Source organism: Mustela lutreola, chromosome 5, assembly GCF_030435805.1.
Source record: "Mustela lutreola isolate mMusLut2 chromosome 5, mMusLut2.pri, whole genome shotgun sequence".
In the NCBI taxonomy this organism is placed as follows: domain Eukaryota; kingdom Metazoa; phylum Chordata; class Mammalia; order Carnivora; family Mustelidae; genus Mustela; species Mustela lutreola.
In genome coordinates this window covers 68,338,598-68,359,845 of record NC_081294.1, presented here as the reverse complement: position 1 = coordinate 68,359,845, position 21,248 = coordinate 68,338,598, and the positions used below count along the sequence as shown (strand labels likewise).

The window sequence follows — 21,248 nt, the reverse complement described above, 5'->3', positions numbered from 1 at the left end:
TTACCAAGAACATATGACACATCAAAGATGGTTAAGTTAAAATACATCCTACCCTACAGAAATACAACCCACATCATATGTCAAAGCCAGACCATGATTCTTCTCTGTATTGTTCCAATTTTTAGTATATGTGCTGCCAAAGCGAGCACAGCCAGACCATGATTCTTAACTATATTTTATCAATAATGCCTTATTATATACAGCTACATGGCTTAAAAATAATATACGTAGACAGCAGTATAATTAATACATGGTTATATATATAGTTATGTAAATTACATAGATATATCACTTATATTAGCAAATATGTAGCCATTCTCTCAAAATTAAGAGCTGTGGTTTCATGGATTCTATTGCGTGTGTGGTTATTGTTTTAGAAATTTAAATATCCAGGTCAAAATACAGAAAATTTACTACTTTATGTACAGAAAATCGGGGAAATGAAATGAATTTCCTTGACAGTCTGCAAAGAATTTCAAACATACATTACTAGAAAAAAGAAAATCCATTAGCCTGAAAAAGGTCAATCACATTGACATTAATACATTTTGCCTTGGTTTAGCAATAATAATAGAATTTTGCTGAACCCATGTGTACATCTCTGTGATGATAAGAAAAAAGAACTCATGAGATTCTTAAAACCTAGTTTAAAATTTTTCTCCAGTATATAGTGTATTTGTGTCTTTAGGCTGTTTCATTAATAACTGAAGTGTTGACCAATGATTAAACATAAGGTTGGAAATACATACCTCCGACAGTCTAAAGAAAAAGACATTCCATTAAAACCAGCACTCTCAAATAATTTCCTATACTTAAACAAATGATGTATTAAAGGTGTCCAGAACTCCTCAAAGTGTAAAAACTTTTACGTGCACTTACCAACAGTATCACATGGTTCATCTTTGTGAACACAGAAATCTTTCCTAGAAAGGAAACAGAAAATGGAAGTAAAAATAAACTTTTCCACAGTCAATAGAGATTATGTGACTCATTTTTGATGGTTACATTAACAACTGAATTATCTCCAACAATTTAACAGAACTGAAAATAAGATCAAATTTTAATTCTAAGAAAAAATGAGAATTATTAAATATTTTTTAAAGATTTTTTTTATTTATTTGACAGACAGAGATCACAAGTAGGCAGAGAGGCAGGCAGAGAGAGAGGAAGAAGCAGGCTCCCTGGTGAGCAGAGAGCCCGATGTGGGGCTTGATCCCAGGACCCTGAGATCATGCATGACCTGAGCTCAAAGGCAGAGCCACCTAGGTGCCCCGAGAATTATTAAATTATTAAATTTTTAATGACACATCTTTTATGATATAATACTAAAGCATGTTGTCTTATTTCATTAAAAATACTTCAAAAATAAAATTCTATCTTGTTTTGAATTTTACCGGATTTCATTTTTTTATTACAAAAAACAGTATTGGGTATTAGGACATGGCTTTCTGTTTGATAAATACTGAAAGATCTCTGCTTCACAGGCACAAAAATAATTTCCAGATAGAAGAGTCAAATTTAAAAAACACGATTTAAAACAGCAAAATATTTTACATCATAACACTGGCAAAATTTTTAAAAGACTGATAGTAATCATTTTTAAAAGGGCATGAGGAGTGCAGCTGGGTGGCTCAGTGGGTTAAGTCTCTGCCTTTGACCCAGGTTATGATCTCAGGGTTCTGTGATTGAACCCCGCATTGGGCTCTCTGTTCAGCGGGGAGCCTGCTTCCCGCTCTCTCTCTGCCTGTTGCTCTGCCTACTTGTGATCTCTTTCTCTCTGTCAAATAAACAAATAAAATCTTAAAAAAGGGGGGGGGGCATGAAGAAATTAGTATTTTTACACAGAGGCAGAATATAACCATGAAAAATATGCTACAACTTGCTATTTGAATACCGTATCTTGAAGAGCTTCAGAGCAAACTATATGAAAGCACAATTTTAACTACCTTTTCAATTTTACTAGTTATGTGACCTTTGGTAACTTACTGAACCTTCTTGTGCCTCTGTTATCTCTACAGAAAAAAGGGATAATAAGGACACTATCTACCATGTAGGTTTATAGTGCAGGTTAGGAGATTTAATAAGATTAGATCTTATTAGATTTATTTAATAAATAATATAGATTAGATAATAAATAAATAAATAAATAAATAAATAAAGATTAATTTAATAAGACATACCTACATACACACATTTACTTATTTATTTAAAGAAAGGGATAGGGCAGAAGGAGAGGGAAAAGCCAATTCCAACTGAGCAGGGAGCTGAGCAGGGAGCCCAATGCAAGACTCGATCCCAGGACCCTGAATTCATCTCCCCTGGTGGAAGTCAGATGCTTAACTGACTGAGTCTCTACATATAGAATACTTTAATGTGAGTTTAGTGAATGTGTTGGATAAGTAAACACAGAGAAAACTTAAAAACAATGCCAGGTACCTACTAAGCTGTCCGAAATTAGTTGTTCACATTTTTGTTGTTTTGTTGTTCTTGCTGTTATTTCTATACTATAATTTAAGCAATTTCCTACTGATGAGCAAAGATGTTTAGATTCTACAGAATTTTTACTATTACAAACAATACACTAATTAGTCTTTGCGGGTGTGTGAAAGAGAAATAAAAAAAATTTTTTTTTATTCCTCACTCTGTTATAGCGATCTGAATGCCGTTTCTAAATTAAAAATTGTAAAATTACGTGCAACCCTCTTGTCAATTACACCAACGACATCTACACTTTGATGATTAAAATGGTTAGTTTTCAATTCACATTTTCCCAGCTCATCAGCAGTTCTGTGATTTAATATCAGTGCAGGTCTGTAAAAATATGCCATGCATATTTAAAATGTAAAGAAATAAACAAAAAACCCAACACTTAAATATAGAGAACTGGAGGGTGCCAGAGGGGACATGGGTGGGGGGCATGGGTGAAAAGGTTAAGGGATTTTAAGAATATAAGTATGGTGATGAACAATGAATAAGATATAGAAATTTGAATCACAATATTGTACACCTGAAAGTAATGTAACACTGTATGTTAACTATCCTGGGATTAAAATTTTAAAAATGTATATTTTCAAATGGATTGGAACAAAGCTATACATGTGCATTAGATCTAGTGACATACCCAACTCTGACATAAAATTGCTTAAGAAAACTAGAAATTCTAAATTTATTTTTAAATCTGTAACTGAAAAAGAGGTGCTAAAATTCCATTGTGGTTATACATTTGTTGCTCCCTCCTGATTCTGGCTAATTTTTCCTTTATGTTGAAATTAAGTTGAAACTAACTCTCTGAATTTTTATAATTTATTTTGAATTATTTTTTACTATTGTATAGAAACCATATGTACCCTCCTAATGTTTTCTGTATTAAAGTTTATTACATCTGATATTAACAAATATTAATATACTAGTAATACGTTGATGTTTTCTTGGTATTTTTTTTTCTGTTTTACTTTCAGCTTTCATTTTCTCCAAGTCTCTTACAAAAAAGCATATGGTTAAAATTATAAAACCTAATTATATAATATAAAAATGAATTTAATATTTTATTATGGATATATTTGATTTCTTTATTTGTTTTTTCTTTATTATTTGTTAATTCTATTTCCCATTATACTTTCCTTCCTATCTAGTTTTATTTTCCTTTCTTTTTTTTTGCTACTACTTGAAAAATAACGTTAGATTGTGTTTGTTACTTCCACATTTAAATTTGTGTGCTGTAACAAATTTCACAAATACAGTGATGTAACATAAATGTATCATCTTACAGTCTCGAAGTCAGAAGTTTGGAGTTCACTGGGCTAAAATCAAGGTATGAGGAGTACTGGGTTTCTTCTAGAAGCTCTAGGTAAGAATGCATTTCTTTGCCTTTCCCAGCTTCTAGAAGTTGCTGTACTTCTTGACTCACAGTTCCCTTCCATCCTCAAAGCTGACAATGGTATCACTTGCTTGGTCTCCTTCTGCCATCATGCCTCTTGCTTCCCTCTTTCCCTATCACCTGTGATTACATTGGGCTCCCTAGGTAATCGAGGATAATCACTCAATCTCAAAATCTGAAACATAATCACATCCACAAATACCTTTTTCCAGAATGTAAGATAACATAGTCACAAGGTCTATGAATTAGAATAGGGACATTATTCTGCCTACAACATTCACTTGAATGTCTGGAGTTAAAAATTATCTTCAGGCTCCTCCTGAAGAAAGGACATCAAATGCTTTTAATTCAACACCTCCCTTCAATCTTTCATGTTATTTTTATTTGACATTATAATTCTATCTCAATTTTCCAAATCTCAATTTAGATATTCTAAACCATTATTAGATTTGCCCATGTATTTAGCAATATATTTTCTCAGTAATAGGTTGGATCTTTACTTTCTAGAGAGCTCCTTATTCTTTAAGTACATCCTTCAGGATTTCCTTCAGTGGCTTTGGTTTGTTTTAGCAGCCATGCTTTCTCCTGCCTCTGGTTTATACTGTATATCAGAGATATGTCTGGTCTAGACAAGGCCCACTGTAGAGACCTCTCACTGAACTGCAAGGGAGTGGGTCATGCCCAAAATGCAATATACACAATGCAGTGTTAGAATGTGCTATATATACTGATAAATGCATATTTCCAAACAATAGGAACAGCAACATATGCTTTCACTCATTTAAATTTTTAAATGTTTTTTCTCAAATAGTCTATTATTTTTTATTCTGTAAAATCTGAAAAAACTTGTTGATTGATTCTGGATTACTGAAAGTCGGCTGTTACCACTTGATACATTAATCTTCACTGTATAAAACAGCTTTTCTTTTGTATATAGAAGATATAATCTTATCAATATTACTTGCATATGCCTTAAAAATCTACTGTTCCAATTGAATTAATGCTTTAAAGTAGGCTCATTTTTGTTAATTATTAAAAAGCAAATAGCAAAGAAAAAAATTTTCATGAACTACACAGGCAGAATGTCCATCAGAATTGAGTGTCTTAATATTTATACCTTGTTTTTGTGTTAAATAAACATGGAAGACATTGGGACATGGAGAGGAGAAGTGAGTTGGGGGAAATTGGAGGGGGAGACAAACCATGAGAGACTGTGGACTCTGAGAAACAAATTGAGGGTTTGGGAGGGGAGAGAGGTGGGGTTTGGGTGAGCCTGGTGGTGGGTATCAAGGAGGGCATGTATTGTATGGAGCACTGGGTGTGGTGCATAAACAATGAATTTTGGAACACTGAAAAAAAAAGTAAAATTAAAAAAAAAAAAAGATCTTTTTGAAAATACATGCCCAAATTAAAAAGACAACTCTAAATAAATGAGGGAAGACACACTGAAATTTTATCCTGTTAAACTTAATCAATCAAAATACTATGCCCTAAAACTTCAAAGTTAAACTAGTGAACTGCATCCTTTTCAAATATTCAAGACACAAAACAGAAAATTTTATACATCTGAACAAAACATTCATTGGAACACTTGTCCCAGGATTATAATTGAAAGTTTTTAAAATCCAAGAGATTTCCACTGAGGAAGACCCTAACTATCCCCTGAACCCCAGCATCTCTCTACTGGTCAACCAGCTTCAAATATATCATATACATATATATATTAAAAATTTCACCAGCTTCTAGTCACAGAATTTGCCTCCTCACCCTATCCTGACCCACACCCACTTTTCCCAGAGCATCTAAAGTGAATAATACAGTAGGAAAAAATAAATGGTCCCGAATCATCCAAACCTAGTGGCTGACATTTCTAAAATTTCCATGCTCACTGCCTTTCTTGATATCTAGTTCCTTAACTATTCCTCTCATTCTAAGTACTACATAGAATTTTCTAAGTACTACATAGATTTTTCCATCTACCAAAAAATTCCAGAGAGACACCTCTTTTGTGCTCAACTTGCAAAATTGGTCTCTGTGGCTCAAAACCAACAACAACTGATGTAGGAAAACATATCCTGTGGTGGTGGAACATATTCAGAACCTGAATGTAACTACTGATAAGGAGGAATGGAAGAGGTTTTTTGACATTTTTATTAAAAGTAAATGATCAGATATATTTAGCTCCTTTCTACATCAGAAGATAGAGAAATCAAATTTATCACAGGAATACCATGCCTGGTTGTATACATTGTGCACTGCTTAATTCTCAGGGTACATTTATATATACAATAATATAAAAATCCCTCTACTCTTGCATAGTGCACAACCTACACAGTTGGATGGCTTGGGTTTATTAGGTGCCTTTTATATGCCAAGCAGTGGATAAAAGGGAAGAATACAAAGATAAGTGAAAAAGGTTTCTACCTCGAACACAAAGAAAAGGGTGACACACAATCATTTCTCTAATGTGATAAGGGCCCCACAATCAGTTAGAGGCTTCGGGAATTGTATTAAATAATGAATAGTTCTATTTTGCAATTCCCTTTCCCAGCAAACAAAAGGAGAGAGAAACATCCACAATAGATGATACCAAATAATATGGTAATGCAGAAAGTTAAAGAACCACATAAAAATCAAAATCTTCACTGTAGGGCCAGAATCACTGAGTGTAAAGTATATTCAGATGTAGACAGAAAGGGATTTTTTTTCTTTTTCTAAACATACAATACATCATATCATAATGCGTGAGGCTGCAACATAACTATTTATTTGATTTACATAATGTGAAACAAGGGACTTTATCTGTAACTAAACAACATGATAAAACTATGACAAATGTACTGCTTATTTTCAAGGTCACTTAGAGTCCTTTGCACAGCCAGTTTCTACTCAGCAAAGAAATGAAAAAAGCAAATTATATTTTAAAAATGTGAGGTCTTTTCTCCAAAAGCCTGGTTAGTACCCCTCAGGACCACTAAAAAAATAAATCATGAGCAGCATTTTTAAAAACTCCGATCAGATAATAATTCTTAATCTTTAATTCTTCCATTGTCAACCTCTTTAAAGAGGGCCCAAATAATGTATTCTTAACTTCATAAAAATCAACGTTGGGGGGAGGGTGATAGGGGACAGTGATTTGTTTGCTGCCTTGACCCATGATCATGCAAATTGAAATTCTCTCATCCTTGGCTCCTGTTAGCTCAGTGGGTCTGAAGACTGCATCATAGAGTTTCATAATGTGAGTTTATGGAAATGATAACTGTTAGAATCTGGCAACTAGGAAGGCCAATAAATTCTGTTCAAGTTCTGATTTATATTGAAAAAAAATGAAATGGAGCCTTTAATTCCCAAAAATGAAGATACATCTGAGAATAAGTCTCATTGTGCAGCTTTATGGTGCCCTGGGCTATACCTATAAATGATTCATTCAGATATTATTCTGTAAGTTGTATCAAACTAATATATTTCTACTATTTGTATATCTTATTAAACTTTCTATTTCACTTGACAATGAAATTAGTTTAAAACTAATTTTCAGAAGTAGTGCACATAAACCGAAAACATTTCAGTAAATATGAGAAGCTAAGCTATGATTAACAAAATTAAACTCTCATTTTTTTAAAACTCTCCAGTTGAGTATTTTCAAGAGAAACTTATGTCTTCTCCATGATTTCAAGGAGAAAAGTGATAATTACACTAAGAAATCATAGAGTTGACAGCTGGGAGGACATGTTTTGTGTTTGTGTTACTATGAGCCCATAAGCACTGGGTCAGCTTTAACATATTTACTTCATTTTATCACACAGAACAATTTAATAAATATATTGTGGCAGATAGGCTTGGATATATGAAAACATTATTTATTTTACTTGAAACCAAAATTAACAGTTATCTAAAATTCCTTCCTACAATATGCTCACATAACATACAACATTTAATAATTATCTAAGATAAGAATATGCTAGAAACTAGTCACATGGAGGTTAGCCTGTCACATGTGGATGAGATCATGGAATCCATGGAGATTTAAATTTTTGTTTTATCTTTCACAATGTCCTTACAAAGCTAAAGATTTGATCACCCTTATGTTTAAACTAACTAAAAAGAGATTCTTCGCTCTCAGTTACCCAAACCATTCATTTAGACTTTACTGATCAAATGGTACTAGGCCACTTAGAATAGACATAACACATTCCCTCTGGTAGGTTGATTTTCACTTTTATGGTACTGATAAGGAGTGATATGGTGAAACAGGCATCCTTCAAATAAGCCTCATTCCCAGGGGCAAGTAAAGAGAGAATTATGAGTCAGCAGCTATCAGTATTTCATATGTGTATAACCTTTGAGAGTTTTTTTTTCCTATTTCAACCAAAAATTTTTCTATTTTCTATTTTATTTCTATTTATTCCCATGTGATCCAAAAATCAAAAGCAAATTATTAGGTCTTATTCTAAGTCCTAGCAATCAGAGTACAAAAAAATTGAAGTCAACATTTCTACTAAAGGATTAAAGAGGTGTACAAAGATTTTTTTTTCCCCATAAAACATGAAAATCATAGCAAATTTTACCTCTCAACAAAGACGTCTGCTTTGGGTTTTGAGCAGAAAGCTTGTTTAGACAATGAACCTTTGATTTTCTATCCATAACTAAAAGATCCCTTAGAAATAACCAGAATAGTCAGAATGCGTTAGCCACAAATAGGTTTTATAAACTTGTCACCTGATGAGATCTGTCTTCTTTGTCATGCTTGTTAGGTGTTTGAAATAATGCTTCTGAGGATGATATTCATAATTTGATTACTAATTCATATTGCTTTCCTCATTAAAATAATGAGGAAATTAAATTAAATTTAATTTAAATTTAAATTAAATTTAATTTAATTTAATATATTAAAATATATTGTAGTATATTTCTTACAGAAATTTGAGAAATATAAGAATAAAGTTCAAACTTAGCCTATAATCCCACTATCTTGGAAAACTTATAGTTAACATTTTAAAGTCTGTTTCTACAGTTTTATTTCCTATGTATTCATATAACTAAATACATTGTACATAACTAAATACATGTAAAATATATACACTATTAGGATCATACTCTCTACATGCAAGTCTTGCCCCACCAGTACTATGATTTTAATGTCATTCCTCATTTCTTTTTTTTTTTTTTTTAAGATTTTATTTATTTATATGGCCCACAGAGATCACAAGTAGGCAGAGAGGCAGGCGGAGAGAGAGGGGGAAGCAGGCTCCTTGCTGAGTAGAGAGCCAGATGCAGGACTCGATCCCAGGACCCTGGGACCATGACCCGAGCCAAAGGCAGAGGCTTTAACCCACTGAGCCACCCAGGTGCCCCCCCATTCCTTATTTCTAATACCACTTTTCTCTTCAGTCCTGAAAAAAGAATCTATTGAGTCCACTATTTTTTCTTATGTTATAAAGGCTTAAAAGCCACACTCTTAACTAATCCTTCTTACTTCCCTTGTTGCTAGCTTTCCCTAGCAATACAAGACAAAATAAAATGTTCTAGAGCATACCTACTGTAGTAAAAGATGATTCTTAAATGTATTAAGATAATGTGAGATGAAACTATAATTCTTCCAAAATTTTTTGAGTGTAGTTGACCCACAATGTTACATAATTAAATTTTATTAAAAAGGAAAGTGAATTTTAACTATGGGCTGACAAAAACATTCATAACATAATCATACAACAAATGTCTTTCTGATAGTGGGTCTTTCACATCAGTATGAGTCTACACAGGATTTTAAACAATTATTTGTTTGGAGTAAAATTATTGAACATTCACTGTTTGGTAGGCATTATACAAGATGTCTTATATTTTTGTCCCGGTACTACTATCCTCACTTTGTTGATAATAACAAGACTAAGACAGGTCGTTTCATCAATTTAAGATCACCAGCTAGTATTTGGACAAACACAGGTCATTTTTACCTGATCATCTCTCTGAGTTTTAATCTTTTTATATTTATATATTATATGTGTGTATATGCATAAATACAAATATACATTTCCAATACAAATGCTTTTGTAGACAGAGGTATTGCCACTATTTTCTCCAATCCAGGGCTTATCTTTTCATTTTCATATCAATATCTTTTGGACATAAGATGGCTTAAATTTTGGAGATGTCCAAATGATTATTTTTAAGAATTTTTTGATTAGTGCTTTTCTTGTATCCTATCCAAGAAATTATTATCCTCCCTATAGTCATGTAGATTTCCTGTTTTTCTTTCTTCTTTCTTTCTTTCTTTTTCTTTTCTTTTTACTGAGAGTTTGATAGCTGTAGCTTTCATGTAGCTTTCTATGCCCCATAATGAATTAACGTCACACAAGGTGTAAAGCAGTATTGAAATTCATTTTTTTCACATGGTTATCCAGATGTTGTAGAGCCATTTCATTGATAAACTACCTTCCCATGACTCGATTATATTGGTGGGTTTTTCTGAGAGTCAATTGAACATATCTAAATAGCTGTATTTCCAGATTCTTTATTCCACATCATTCATCTTTGCCAAGTTTCTGCCAATACCCCATTGTTTTGATTACCAAATCTTTATAATAAATTTTGAAATCAAATAATGTAAGCCCACCCAGTTTATTCTTCTTCTACAAAATTGTTTTGACTCTTCTCTATCTTTTCTTTATCCAAATACATGTTGGAATCAGCTTGCCAATTTTTACAACAACAACAAAAAAGATGGCACAAACTTTCATTGAGATTATGTTGACTCTCAGACAATGTGGGGAAGATGGCCTTCTTGATAATATTTAGTCTTCCAATAAATAAAAACCTTTATTTAGATCTTTAATTTCTCTCAGCTGTGCTATGGAGGTATCATTTTAGAGGTTTTGCCCATTTTTCTTATATTATTCTTACATCTTTTATGGTTTGGGAGGTTACCATAAAATTTTCCTAACTTTTCATTTCTACTATAAATAGATAAATTTGTTTTTATCAATTGACTTTATATTCTATGGCCTTGAAAAATCCAGTTACAACTTCTGGCAATTTTGCTGCTGTATTTCTTAAAATTTTCTTTGTATGGAGGTAGATCATCTGTGAAGAGAAATGCTTTGTATTTTTTCTTCCCAATATTTATACCTTTCTTTTTCTTTTTCCCACCTTACTATACTGGCTCTGATTTCAGTAAAAAATTGAATAGAAGTATAAGAGTGGGCATCCTTGTCTTACTTCCAATCCTAATAGGAAACATTCGGTTTTCACCATTAAGTATGACGTCAGTTGTAGATTTTTTGTTTGTGTATGTGTGTGAAGATACCATTTCATAGATTAAAAAAGCGTGTTGAAGAATTCATTGAGAGGGGCCCCTGGGTGGCTCAGTCAGTTAAGCATCTGGCTCTTGATTTCAGCTCAGGTCATGATCTCAGGACCTTGAGACTAAGCCCTACATTGAGCTCCATGCTCAGCAGGGAGTCTGCCTGAGGTTCTCTCTCTCCCCCTTCCCTCCTTCCACTCTCTCTCTCTCTCTGTCTCTCTCAAATAAATAAGTCTTTTAAAAAAAGTTCCCTGAGACTTTTTGTTGATAGGGTTCCCCTCTACCCCATACATTAGAGATACCATTTTTATTGTCTTTTGGACTTATTTTTTTCTGATAGGAAGTCAGTCATCGATCTTAACATTATTTCCCCTATGTAACTTATCTCTTTCTCTGGCCAATTTAAAACTTATTTTCTGTATCTCTGGTTTTCACTCATCTACCTAAGATACACCTAGGCCTATAAGGGTTGTGGTTTTGTTTGTTGGTTTTGTTTTGTTTTGTTTTCGCATCAATTTAAGATACAAGTTGCCATTACATCTTCAAATAATTTTTCTTACCAATTCTCATTCTCTTCTGTTGAGATTCCAATTACAATAAGTTGATTAGTAAATGCAACATGTGAACTATCTCAGGATGAGTTTCTATTGACTACTTTTCCTTGACCATGGTCACATTTTCATGTTTGCTTGGCTAATTTTTTTTTATGTTTGAGACACTGTAGATGATAATACTATAGAGATTCAAGATTCTGTTATCTTCCTCTGAAGAGGGCTGACTCTTTTTTTAGAAAAGATTTCAATTACTGACAGGTCACTCTGAACTTAGACAAGGTTTGAGTGTATTCCTTGGGAGGGAGGATCTATCTAAATCTCAACATAATTCCCAAGCTTTTGTAAACTGTTGGAACTCAACCTCCAAATTCTATCTTCCCTAAATATCTTATAGGTGCTTGGTTTCAGGTTTTGTTAGGGTAGGTCAGAGCAGACATTTCTTCAGATCTAGGTCCCTACTATGAAGGCTCAGCCTTTCTGTTTTCTCAGCTAAATATTAGGAGTGATGGTAATGTATTAATCAGTTTGCTTTACTCTTGTGGCCTGAATCTACTCAACTCCTAATATCTTTTAAAAATCTAACCTCCATAGTTGTAGCACTCTGATGCTTTTGGAAAGTTTCTATCTATATAGTTACACCAGCCTTGCAAAGTACTCACAGATGGTCTGCACATGGACCTCTTGGTAACATTCCTTGCATAGGACCCTCATCTCTGGTACCCTCTGCAGGACCACTTGTGCTCTACCTAGATTCCAGCTTGTTTTACCAAAGAATTGTCCTTGCAAAAAGCTGGGTTGACTGTGGGGCTCACTTAATAAATTTTCCTTCTTTCAGAGATTGCAGTATGTTATAGCTCATGCTCCACTGACTAAAGCATTTGTCTCATTAATATTCTTCCGGTTTTCTCATGGTTTATTGTATAAGTCCAGTAGCAGACCCACTTACATAGCTGGACATAAAAATCTGATTGCACTGTATTTATATGTGTATTTTTTTCATCTTTATAAAGTATTTATCATTAGATAGTTTTTATATAATTCAGCAACAAGAAACTATCATGAAGTTAATATACCCACTACAGAAAATCATGTTTTAGATGTTACTGAGTATTCTGTGATATGAAATGTTGATACTATTGATACTAAAATTAAATTGCCAGAGAATAATGAATTACTATTCATTTTTAGTAGTTCTAAGCAAGAAATTTATTATTTATACCATAGAGTGCTCATATAGAGTATATTGTTGCTCCTTATTTCACCTTTTTATATTTACCCTTAATGCTGCATTACAAATGTGTGTTAGTGGTATAGACTTTCACAATGCAGCCAAAAATTAATTAGCTAGAGATCTAATTGAAACTTTTTCCTCAGACAGTACCAGAGAGTTTATTAATTGCAGAGTTTAACATAATGGGTGCTTTATCCATACGGTGATGACTGAAAAACACACAGTGTAGGTGAAAGTTCATCATTTTGCAGTTCCACCAAAATTCACTTATCATCACCAAAGGCTTTGTCTTCATATTGGAAATTGAGGGTAAAAATCTTTTCTGAATTACCTAGTGAAAAATTTGGTCAATATGCCACCCAAAATATGCCTGTTCAGAAATCAGTTATAATAAATTGAGGGAGATGACAAAAATCATTATACCAAAAGTTTTTTGGAACATAAAACCTGGAATAAAAGCATTCCCTGAAGAAATTAATCCGATTAACAGCACAGCCATCGAATTAAGAATGTCATTTAATTGGCTTTGGAAAATTTACCTTGTTATAAGTATAGCTGCATCCACTGAAGTCATGTCCTCTCCCCAGCTTGTTGACATCTCTAAATGTATATCATTCTTTTTGCCAAATTCTTCATGCTGCCACTTACAAAAACTCTCTAGCATCTTCTCTCCATGGTGCCCAATGTATAGATCTGCCTTCAAAAGAAGATATTTTACTTTAAGGCAAATTATTTTCAGATATACCAAAAACTAAAAACTGAGGAGACTTCATGAATTACTAAAGCAGACTGCTGACCATAACAACATTAATTAGAGTCTGGAAGACATTCAGAATTAATTTAGCCTGAGCTAAAAATCTTGATACTTTGTGAGGGTACAATAACTACAAAATATGTTCCATGCTCTTCTGAAAAAGAAGAGAGGTGAATTAAGAATGTGGAACTTTGAGACTTAAATAACTTAATTATTTCTACAATTTAAGAACAAATGTTTTCCAAAATTCTAGTTAAGCAGCATACTGAAAAAGTATGTAATTCATTCTAAAATGAATTACAGATAAGAAGAGGTTTCAAAAATACAGGTTTAAATAAGAAAATAAAACTGTCATTAAAAATCACTTTTAAAAATTACATCTTGGAAAGTTAAGGTTTGTTGTCAGGAACCTTGGAAACTAAGAACGTTCCATTTTTAGAATAAAACCGAGGTATTAACCAAATCTAAAGGCCAGTTTCATGTATAGTTTAAGGGATTTCGTGGATATTTCTGGGTTTTCAAGTTAATAAAAAGCATACTCTTCACATTCACTTTACTTAAAAGTGCCTGAACAAAACTTCTCACCCCACTTAATAGGACAGAAAACTCAAGACTTTCTTACTGGAGTTTCATGGAGCAGAATAAGCTTTATCACACGAAGATTGACCTGCACACCAAGACTCTTGTGTTGGAAAAGGTTAAAAACCTAAAAACAAATAAAAATAAAAATCCTGAAATAAAACTGAAAATCAAATTTATATTTCTTAAAGCCCAGACATGGGAGAAATCTCAATTTTGACATATATATATATACACACACACACACATATATTTATATATATATATAAAATATATATATACACACACATACATATATATACATACATACATATATATATACACATACATATATATGTATATATATATATCCCAACTTAAAAACATTTAAGTAATTTTAAAATTAGCTTAATAGGCAAGAATAACTTAGGTAATTCATTTTAAATACCAAGAAATTTAGACCTAGCCTTCTGAGATACTCATCACAACCTAACTCTGTAGGCATTTCTGTGGGATACAGAGGGAAGGTAGGCCTTTCACAATTCTGAAGACAGCATTTTAGTAACCAAACCCTAGAAATGACAAAAACCCTAGAAACTGACAAAATGCCAGTGTCCTCCTCTCTTCTGAGAAACAGTCCTGAAAACTGAGCCTGCTTTATGACACCTCCCTATTCGTTCCTTGGAGTATTTTTTCTTTTTTTCTCCCCAAGCTAGCTGCCAAAAAGGAAAAGGTTTTCAAAGCTCTTCTCTTCAATGCTACCCAGGAAGACAAGCTCACAGGCCACTGTTGATTAATGGTATCAGATCCTCATTTACAACTGTTTTTCCCAAAGGATGGTGTGTGTAGCAATGCTGGAAAGCCAGCTGGATTTTTAGGTGGTACCTTGATTTTTTTGGTAAGATTTAGTGTTTACTTAATTTGTAATAGAATATAAAACCAAATCTAGAATTGGAATTCCAGATCTAGAACTACTTTGAAGAAACTGAAATTGGTAAGCTATGTTAGTCTACCCGGTACCAGAATGTTGGCGAGTGCTCTGGAAGTAGCTGAACATAGAAATGACAGAAGGGTGGGAAAATCTGTTCACCACTCAAGTAAGCCAAATGGTAAAAATGAGCAAAAACAGTAAAAATGGAGTTTTGTGAAACATCATATATTTATCCTTGAATCAGGGGCTCCTACCTGCTTTACATGGTAACTGGAATCATAAATGGACATCTGCCTTTGGCTTTTATTTATGTTCATTCTCCCCTAAGAACCACGCTTCACTCCAACCTTCTAATTCTGCCTTGCAGGAGGTTTAACCAACAGGGTAGGCAATTAAGTCAAAGGATTCATTTGGTGGTAAACATCTGTAAGATGCTAGGTATAAACTAGATTTTTGCAGTCCAGAAATTGTTTTTTTTTTAAACATTTTTTTTCTTTTTTAAAGATTTTATTTATTTATTTGACAAACAGAGATCACAAGCAGGCAGAGAGGCAGGAAGAGAGAGAGAGGAGGAAGCAGGCTCCCCGCGGAGCAGAGAATCCGATGTGGGGCTCGATTCCAGGACCCTGGGATCATGACCCGAGACAAAGGCAGAGGCTTTAACCCACTGAGCCACCCAGGCACCCCTGCAGTCCAGAAATTGTTAACTGAACTAAGCTATGTGTGATCTAGCTGATTAAAAACTGAGCTAACTGCTATTAAGCTTTACTCATAAACTAGTATTATATCTGACATCAAATTTTACATACCTAAGTAAGAGCTCAGTGGATTACCAGCCTCCCTTTTGTTCCACCTCATAATGTATAGTACTTTGGGTGGGGCCATGCATACAAAACAATCTAACATTTCTAATTTCAGCAAATGCCCTTTTATAAGAGAATGAAAGGAAGGGCATAAACAAAGAAAGAAAAGACAGAAGAAAATAGTTTTGCCACATCAAAATCAACAATAAGGATGGTTTCTTTTATTAGAAGATGTGAATTATTATTTTGATATCTTTTGAGATAGAGCAATTTGGCATACTCAAAGCATCTTTTTTTTTTTTTTTAAACTGATGTCAATTGAAAGAAAGGAACAGTAATGAGTTAATTTTTAAAGAATGTCATTATACTCACGCATTTCTTCCTTAGAGTTTTCTTGAAAAAATTCCAAGCGCACTTTAAAGTTTGCCTACCATATTTAAGATGGTTAGAATGAATCTCCTGGCTGCATCTGCTCCATGATAGGAAACCATTGCTGGGTCTGCAACCACTACAGTCTCTATGTTGTATTCTTGAGGTAATTTGTATGAATATCGTTTCCCTCTTCCACTTTCTGTTATTTTTTTAGATCTAGGTCTTCCTTTATCTGCAACAGAGAAATGGATTTTCTAGCGTAACTCCATATTGGCAAAGTGAATAAAAATTTTTCTATTTCTTCAGTAATTTTAAAAAGTGTTTATTGAATATCAAATTATGATGATCATAATACAGTAGTGAGCAAAAAACAAAGAAGTTCCCCAAAACATGAAATCTAAAAGGGCATCTGGCTTTGGAGCATGACTTTGGAATCAAACAGACCAGACATCTACCATTTATTAGCTCTGCCACTTGGGAAACTAACATCACTCAGGTAGCCTTGGTTTCCTCATCTATAAACTGAAAAACAGTAACATCTAGTGTTGTTCATGTCTTACAATAAGATCGCATTAGTCAAATTTCTAGCACAGAGTAAATAAAATAACCCAATAAAAAAAAAATCACAATTTTCTTTTTGAAACTAGTGACAAAATAAAGGTCTACTTGCAGAAATTGCTTTAAGTGATTGCCTCACACATCCTCAATTCAGGCAGAGACCCTTAATTACTAAAACATTATGCATGGGTTACAAAAGACTTGGTTCTGTCTTCCATCAGGATCCCACAGTAGAAGTTCCTCAGGGAAATAAAGATTCGTCAAACAGAGCCAACTAAAAGCAGTAACCACAAATAAACATATTTATACATTTAAGTGCATAAAATGTAAAATTTGTTTATTAAAACATGCCACTATCAGAATGAAAAGCATGCCACCAAGTGGGAGAAGATAGTTACAATACTTTTCCATAATAAATTAAAAGCTATTCTAAATCAGTAACAGATAACCTAACTGAAAAATTGGCAAAAGACTTGAACAGCCATTTCTCACACACAAGAAAAGACATCCAAATAGCGAATTAGCATATGAGAAGGTGCTCAGTCTCATTAGTCTTCAGGGAAATGCAAATTAAAACCACAATTAATTAAATTACCCAAAATCCCCAGAATGGCTAAAATAAAGAGATGATTATATTAAGTGTTGACAAGAATGTGGGGAGAAATAGAAGTTCTATACACATACAGGCTGAGAGTTTAAATTAGGATAAACACTTTGAAAAATTGGCTAGCAGTAGCCACTAAACTTGAACACCTGCATATCCAATGACCAATGATCTAAAATATTTATTCCTCCAAAATGCATGCAAATCACATGTACAAATTATTCACAGTAGTATTTTAATAGTTCAAATATCCATCAATAATATAATGGATGAAAACATTTTGGCCTATTCATTCATACAATGTTCCAGACCTGGAATGTTCCAGAGCAAGGAAACTGAATCAACAACTGCAATGTGCAAGAACATGGATGAACTTCAAAAATATAATGCTGAGCAAAAAAGCCAATTACAGAAAAGTAGGTGGTGTAAGCTTCCATTTACAGAAACAAAAGCTGGGAAGAAGTGACATTAGAAGTCAGGACAGTTAAGTATCTTGGGACATCTGTGGTGCTGATATTTTCCATATTGTGATCTGAGTGTTAACTACATGGGAAAATTTTGGGATATTTTCATCTTCGTTCTGGGAAAATTCAGCCATTGGACACATAATTCATACAGATGAATGTGATACTTCAATAAGGAATTTATTATTTTAACAGCTTTATTGAGATATGTACCAGACAACACATGGGGCCACTGAAGCGTACAACTGAATTAGTCTTAATAAATTTCTACACTTGGGCAACCGTCTCCACAATGCATGGTTAAATCACTGATAACCTGTTCTGTTCCTTGCTATTTATTTATCACCTCTTTTCTAGAACTGGTACTTGGGAGCCAACATCTTTACTAAAATCTTTACTATAATTTTAACAGAATCCCTAAAAGTAAACATGGGTGTCTAGTAGAGTCCTGTGGAGATAAACACGTGTGTTCAGTTGGCCATGTCTTCCTGGATGTCCCTAACTTTGTTTTGAATTTCAAAGAACTCACAGTTCTAGTCCATCATGGTAGCGTCTGATAAATTGCTTTCCTTGAGTCCTGTTCCAGGTTGAAGCCATGGCTTGTCAATCCAATTCAAGACTATTCCATTCTACTTTGCAAACTATCTATTCTACCTTTCTTGCCCTCCAACATCTTTCTATGGTGCCAGGATTAATTTATACCATGAATTTTTATACCACTGGTTTCCTTCAATTACTGTCTTCTAGGCTTGACTGAGTTATTTCTGAAATCTAACAAGAACTGGATCCCACCACCCTTGCTGGAAACTCTACTGTTCTGAGATATCATCATTATTTACACTTTCTCCTTTTCTGACTAGCAGTGACCCAGACTAAAGACTATTTAATGAACAGTACTACCCAAATTATCAGAAAGAATTTGTTAACTAAGGTAACAAAAGTGTTATAAAAACAAATGCAAACACGCCCTATTTGATATTTTTTTTAAAAAAACATTATATCATGAAACATGATGATACTCAAGGACAAAAACAACAGTAGCCTTCTGCAACAGGACCACAGAGTTAGAAGTGTACTTACTGGATCCATATTTAGTGATTAAAACCAAAAACCTTGATGAAAGACAACATAAGAAATTGGTTTTATCTCTATCTTGAGGTCTATGACAATTAGAAATGAATTTTGTAGTTTTTCTAATCATAATCACAAACCTATCCACAGTTAGTATATTGTTTTATACACTTACAATATTTAGTAGGGGGTATTCCTACAAGTAGATGAAAAGACTTGTCTTGGCAGGGTCAACACCAAATAAACTAACTATAGGAGGAAAGTATATATGCAGCTCTCTTACAGGAATACGTCACTGACCTTGTATGTGAAAATCATGCAACGGTAGGAAGACAAAGGATGAAAAGACAGGCAAAATATTAGAAAGCAGACATCATCACAAGTAAAATTAATCAGACTTAGGGGAAGAAAAGGGAGGTTGTTAGAATTATTCTCCTTTGTTGCTGTTTTTATTTGTTTTGGTTTGTGCAGGGGTGGGTGGGAGGTTGTTTGGATTTTATTTTTGAGTGACTAGGTAGATAGAAGGCAGAGGATATTAGCAGAGGAATTTGGGAAAGAAGATGATGGGTTCCATTTTAGACTGACTGAGTCTGAAGTGTCTAAGAGATAGCTGAGTACTGGTGACTAAGCACCTGAGAGGTCAAACTGGGGATTGGAACTAATCAGTGTGTAAGCGAGGTTGAACGCATGGGTTTGGATTACATCACCCTTGGGAAAGCGTGTGGTGCGAGAAACAGAAAGAAAAGGAGGAAACCCGAGGAAATGCTTATATTTAGGGGATGTACATATGGAACAAGATATGCCCACAGAAGAGACAGAAATGTAAGAAAAATAAGATGAGAAGAAACCAAGGGGAGAGTTATAAAATGGGGGGACTTTTGAACTATAGCAAGAATGGTAAAAAGAAATGGTAAACAGAGAAAAAAGTTTGTTTCCTTTATTACTCCAGCTAGGGGCAGCTGTGCTAGCTCTAATCTGCCAGTGTGCTACACTCTTATTTGCAAGTTACATTTAAATAGATTACATGGAACATCCTAGAATGTTTCTTAACAATCTCAACTAAATGGTAGACTCCATCATACAAGTTAACCATTGTGTATGAATCATGCATATTGAAGTAATCTTTTTATTAAGTTGCGTTCTTTGATGGCCTCATTGTCTGCATCAACAACGCTAAGCTTGTTTTTCATCTCCCAAATCTTGAGACCATTTTCTACCCATATGCATGCATGAAAACAACAAAGTTGATGGCACACGTTTCCAGTTAGTGAAGAAATTTTAAAATGTGTGGTCACCAATGCTCAATGTGCGCTCTCCGTAATGCCCTACACATAGTGACAGTAGTCTCCACAACAGTTAAGGATGACATATGGAAACCATTTCTGTTGAAGTTAGCTCTAAGAATAGAGGGGATCTCTATGTCCCGCTCAAATTGATCGGTGTTCTTCAGTTTTACAAACCTCCTTGCAACAGGGAGTCCTAGACATACAAGTTTTTACTAAAATGTTATATAATATATACTAATGTCACTTGCCTGCTTTAAACCTTTTTGCTCCCCTATAAAGTCCTTATCACAGCACATATAATGAAGTCCCTTCATCATCCAGTTCATGACTACCTTTCCAGAGTTGTATCTCATGTCCATACTGCAGCCATTTGGCTTCAGCTCCCTACGCTGATGCTGTCTCCTGCCTTCCTACCTCTGCACGCATTTCTCCTTTTGCCTGAAATGTTCTTCCCTGCCTGACAACAGGCACTAAAAACTTCACATGAGTTTTTCACCGTCTGACATAGTCTCATTTAATTTTTTTTTTTTTAAGATTTTATCAATTTATTTGTCAGAGAGAGGGAGAGCAAGAAAGCGAGCACAGGCAGGCAGAGGCAGAGGGAGAAGCAGGCTCCCTGCTGAACAAGGAGCTCTATGCGGGACTCGATCCCAGGACTCTGGGATCATGACCTGAGCCGAAGGCAACTGCTTAACCAACTGAGCCACCCAGGCGTCCCAGTCTCATTTAATTTTGACAAGAGCTCTGAGGTCCAGATATCGCTATCCCCATTCCGTCTACTGTACACGAAGCTTTTGAGAGAGAAAGTCAGTTTTCTAAAGTCGCACAGCTACAAAGTGGTAGCATAAGTTTGTGAACACAGGCAGAGACTCCGAAGTCTATTAT

General features: G+C 34.2%; 1 protein-coding gene across 1 annotated transcript in view; it reads right to left on the bottom strand.

The window, feature by feature from the left end:
• Positions 1–21,248, bottom strand: part of ADAMTS19 (ADAM metallopeptidase with thrombospondin type 1 motif 19) — a 248,373-nt gene that overhangs the window by 177,873 nt on the left and 49,252 nt on the right. Inside the window, exons 3-6 of the mRNA XM_059173349.1 lie at positions 16,440–16,612; positions 14,339–14,422; positions 13,502–13,659; positions 880–923 (exon numbers count right to left, since the gene is read on the bottom strand). Coding sequence (XP_059029332.1) covers positions 880–923; positions 13,502–13,659; positions 14,339–14,422; positions 16,440–16,612 — 459 coding nt within the window. The remainder of the gene's footprint in view (positions 1–879; positions 924–13,501; positions 13,660–14,338; positions 14,423–16,439; positions 16,613–21,248) is intronic.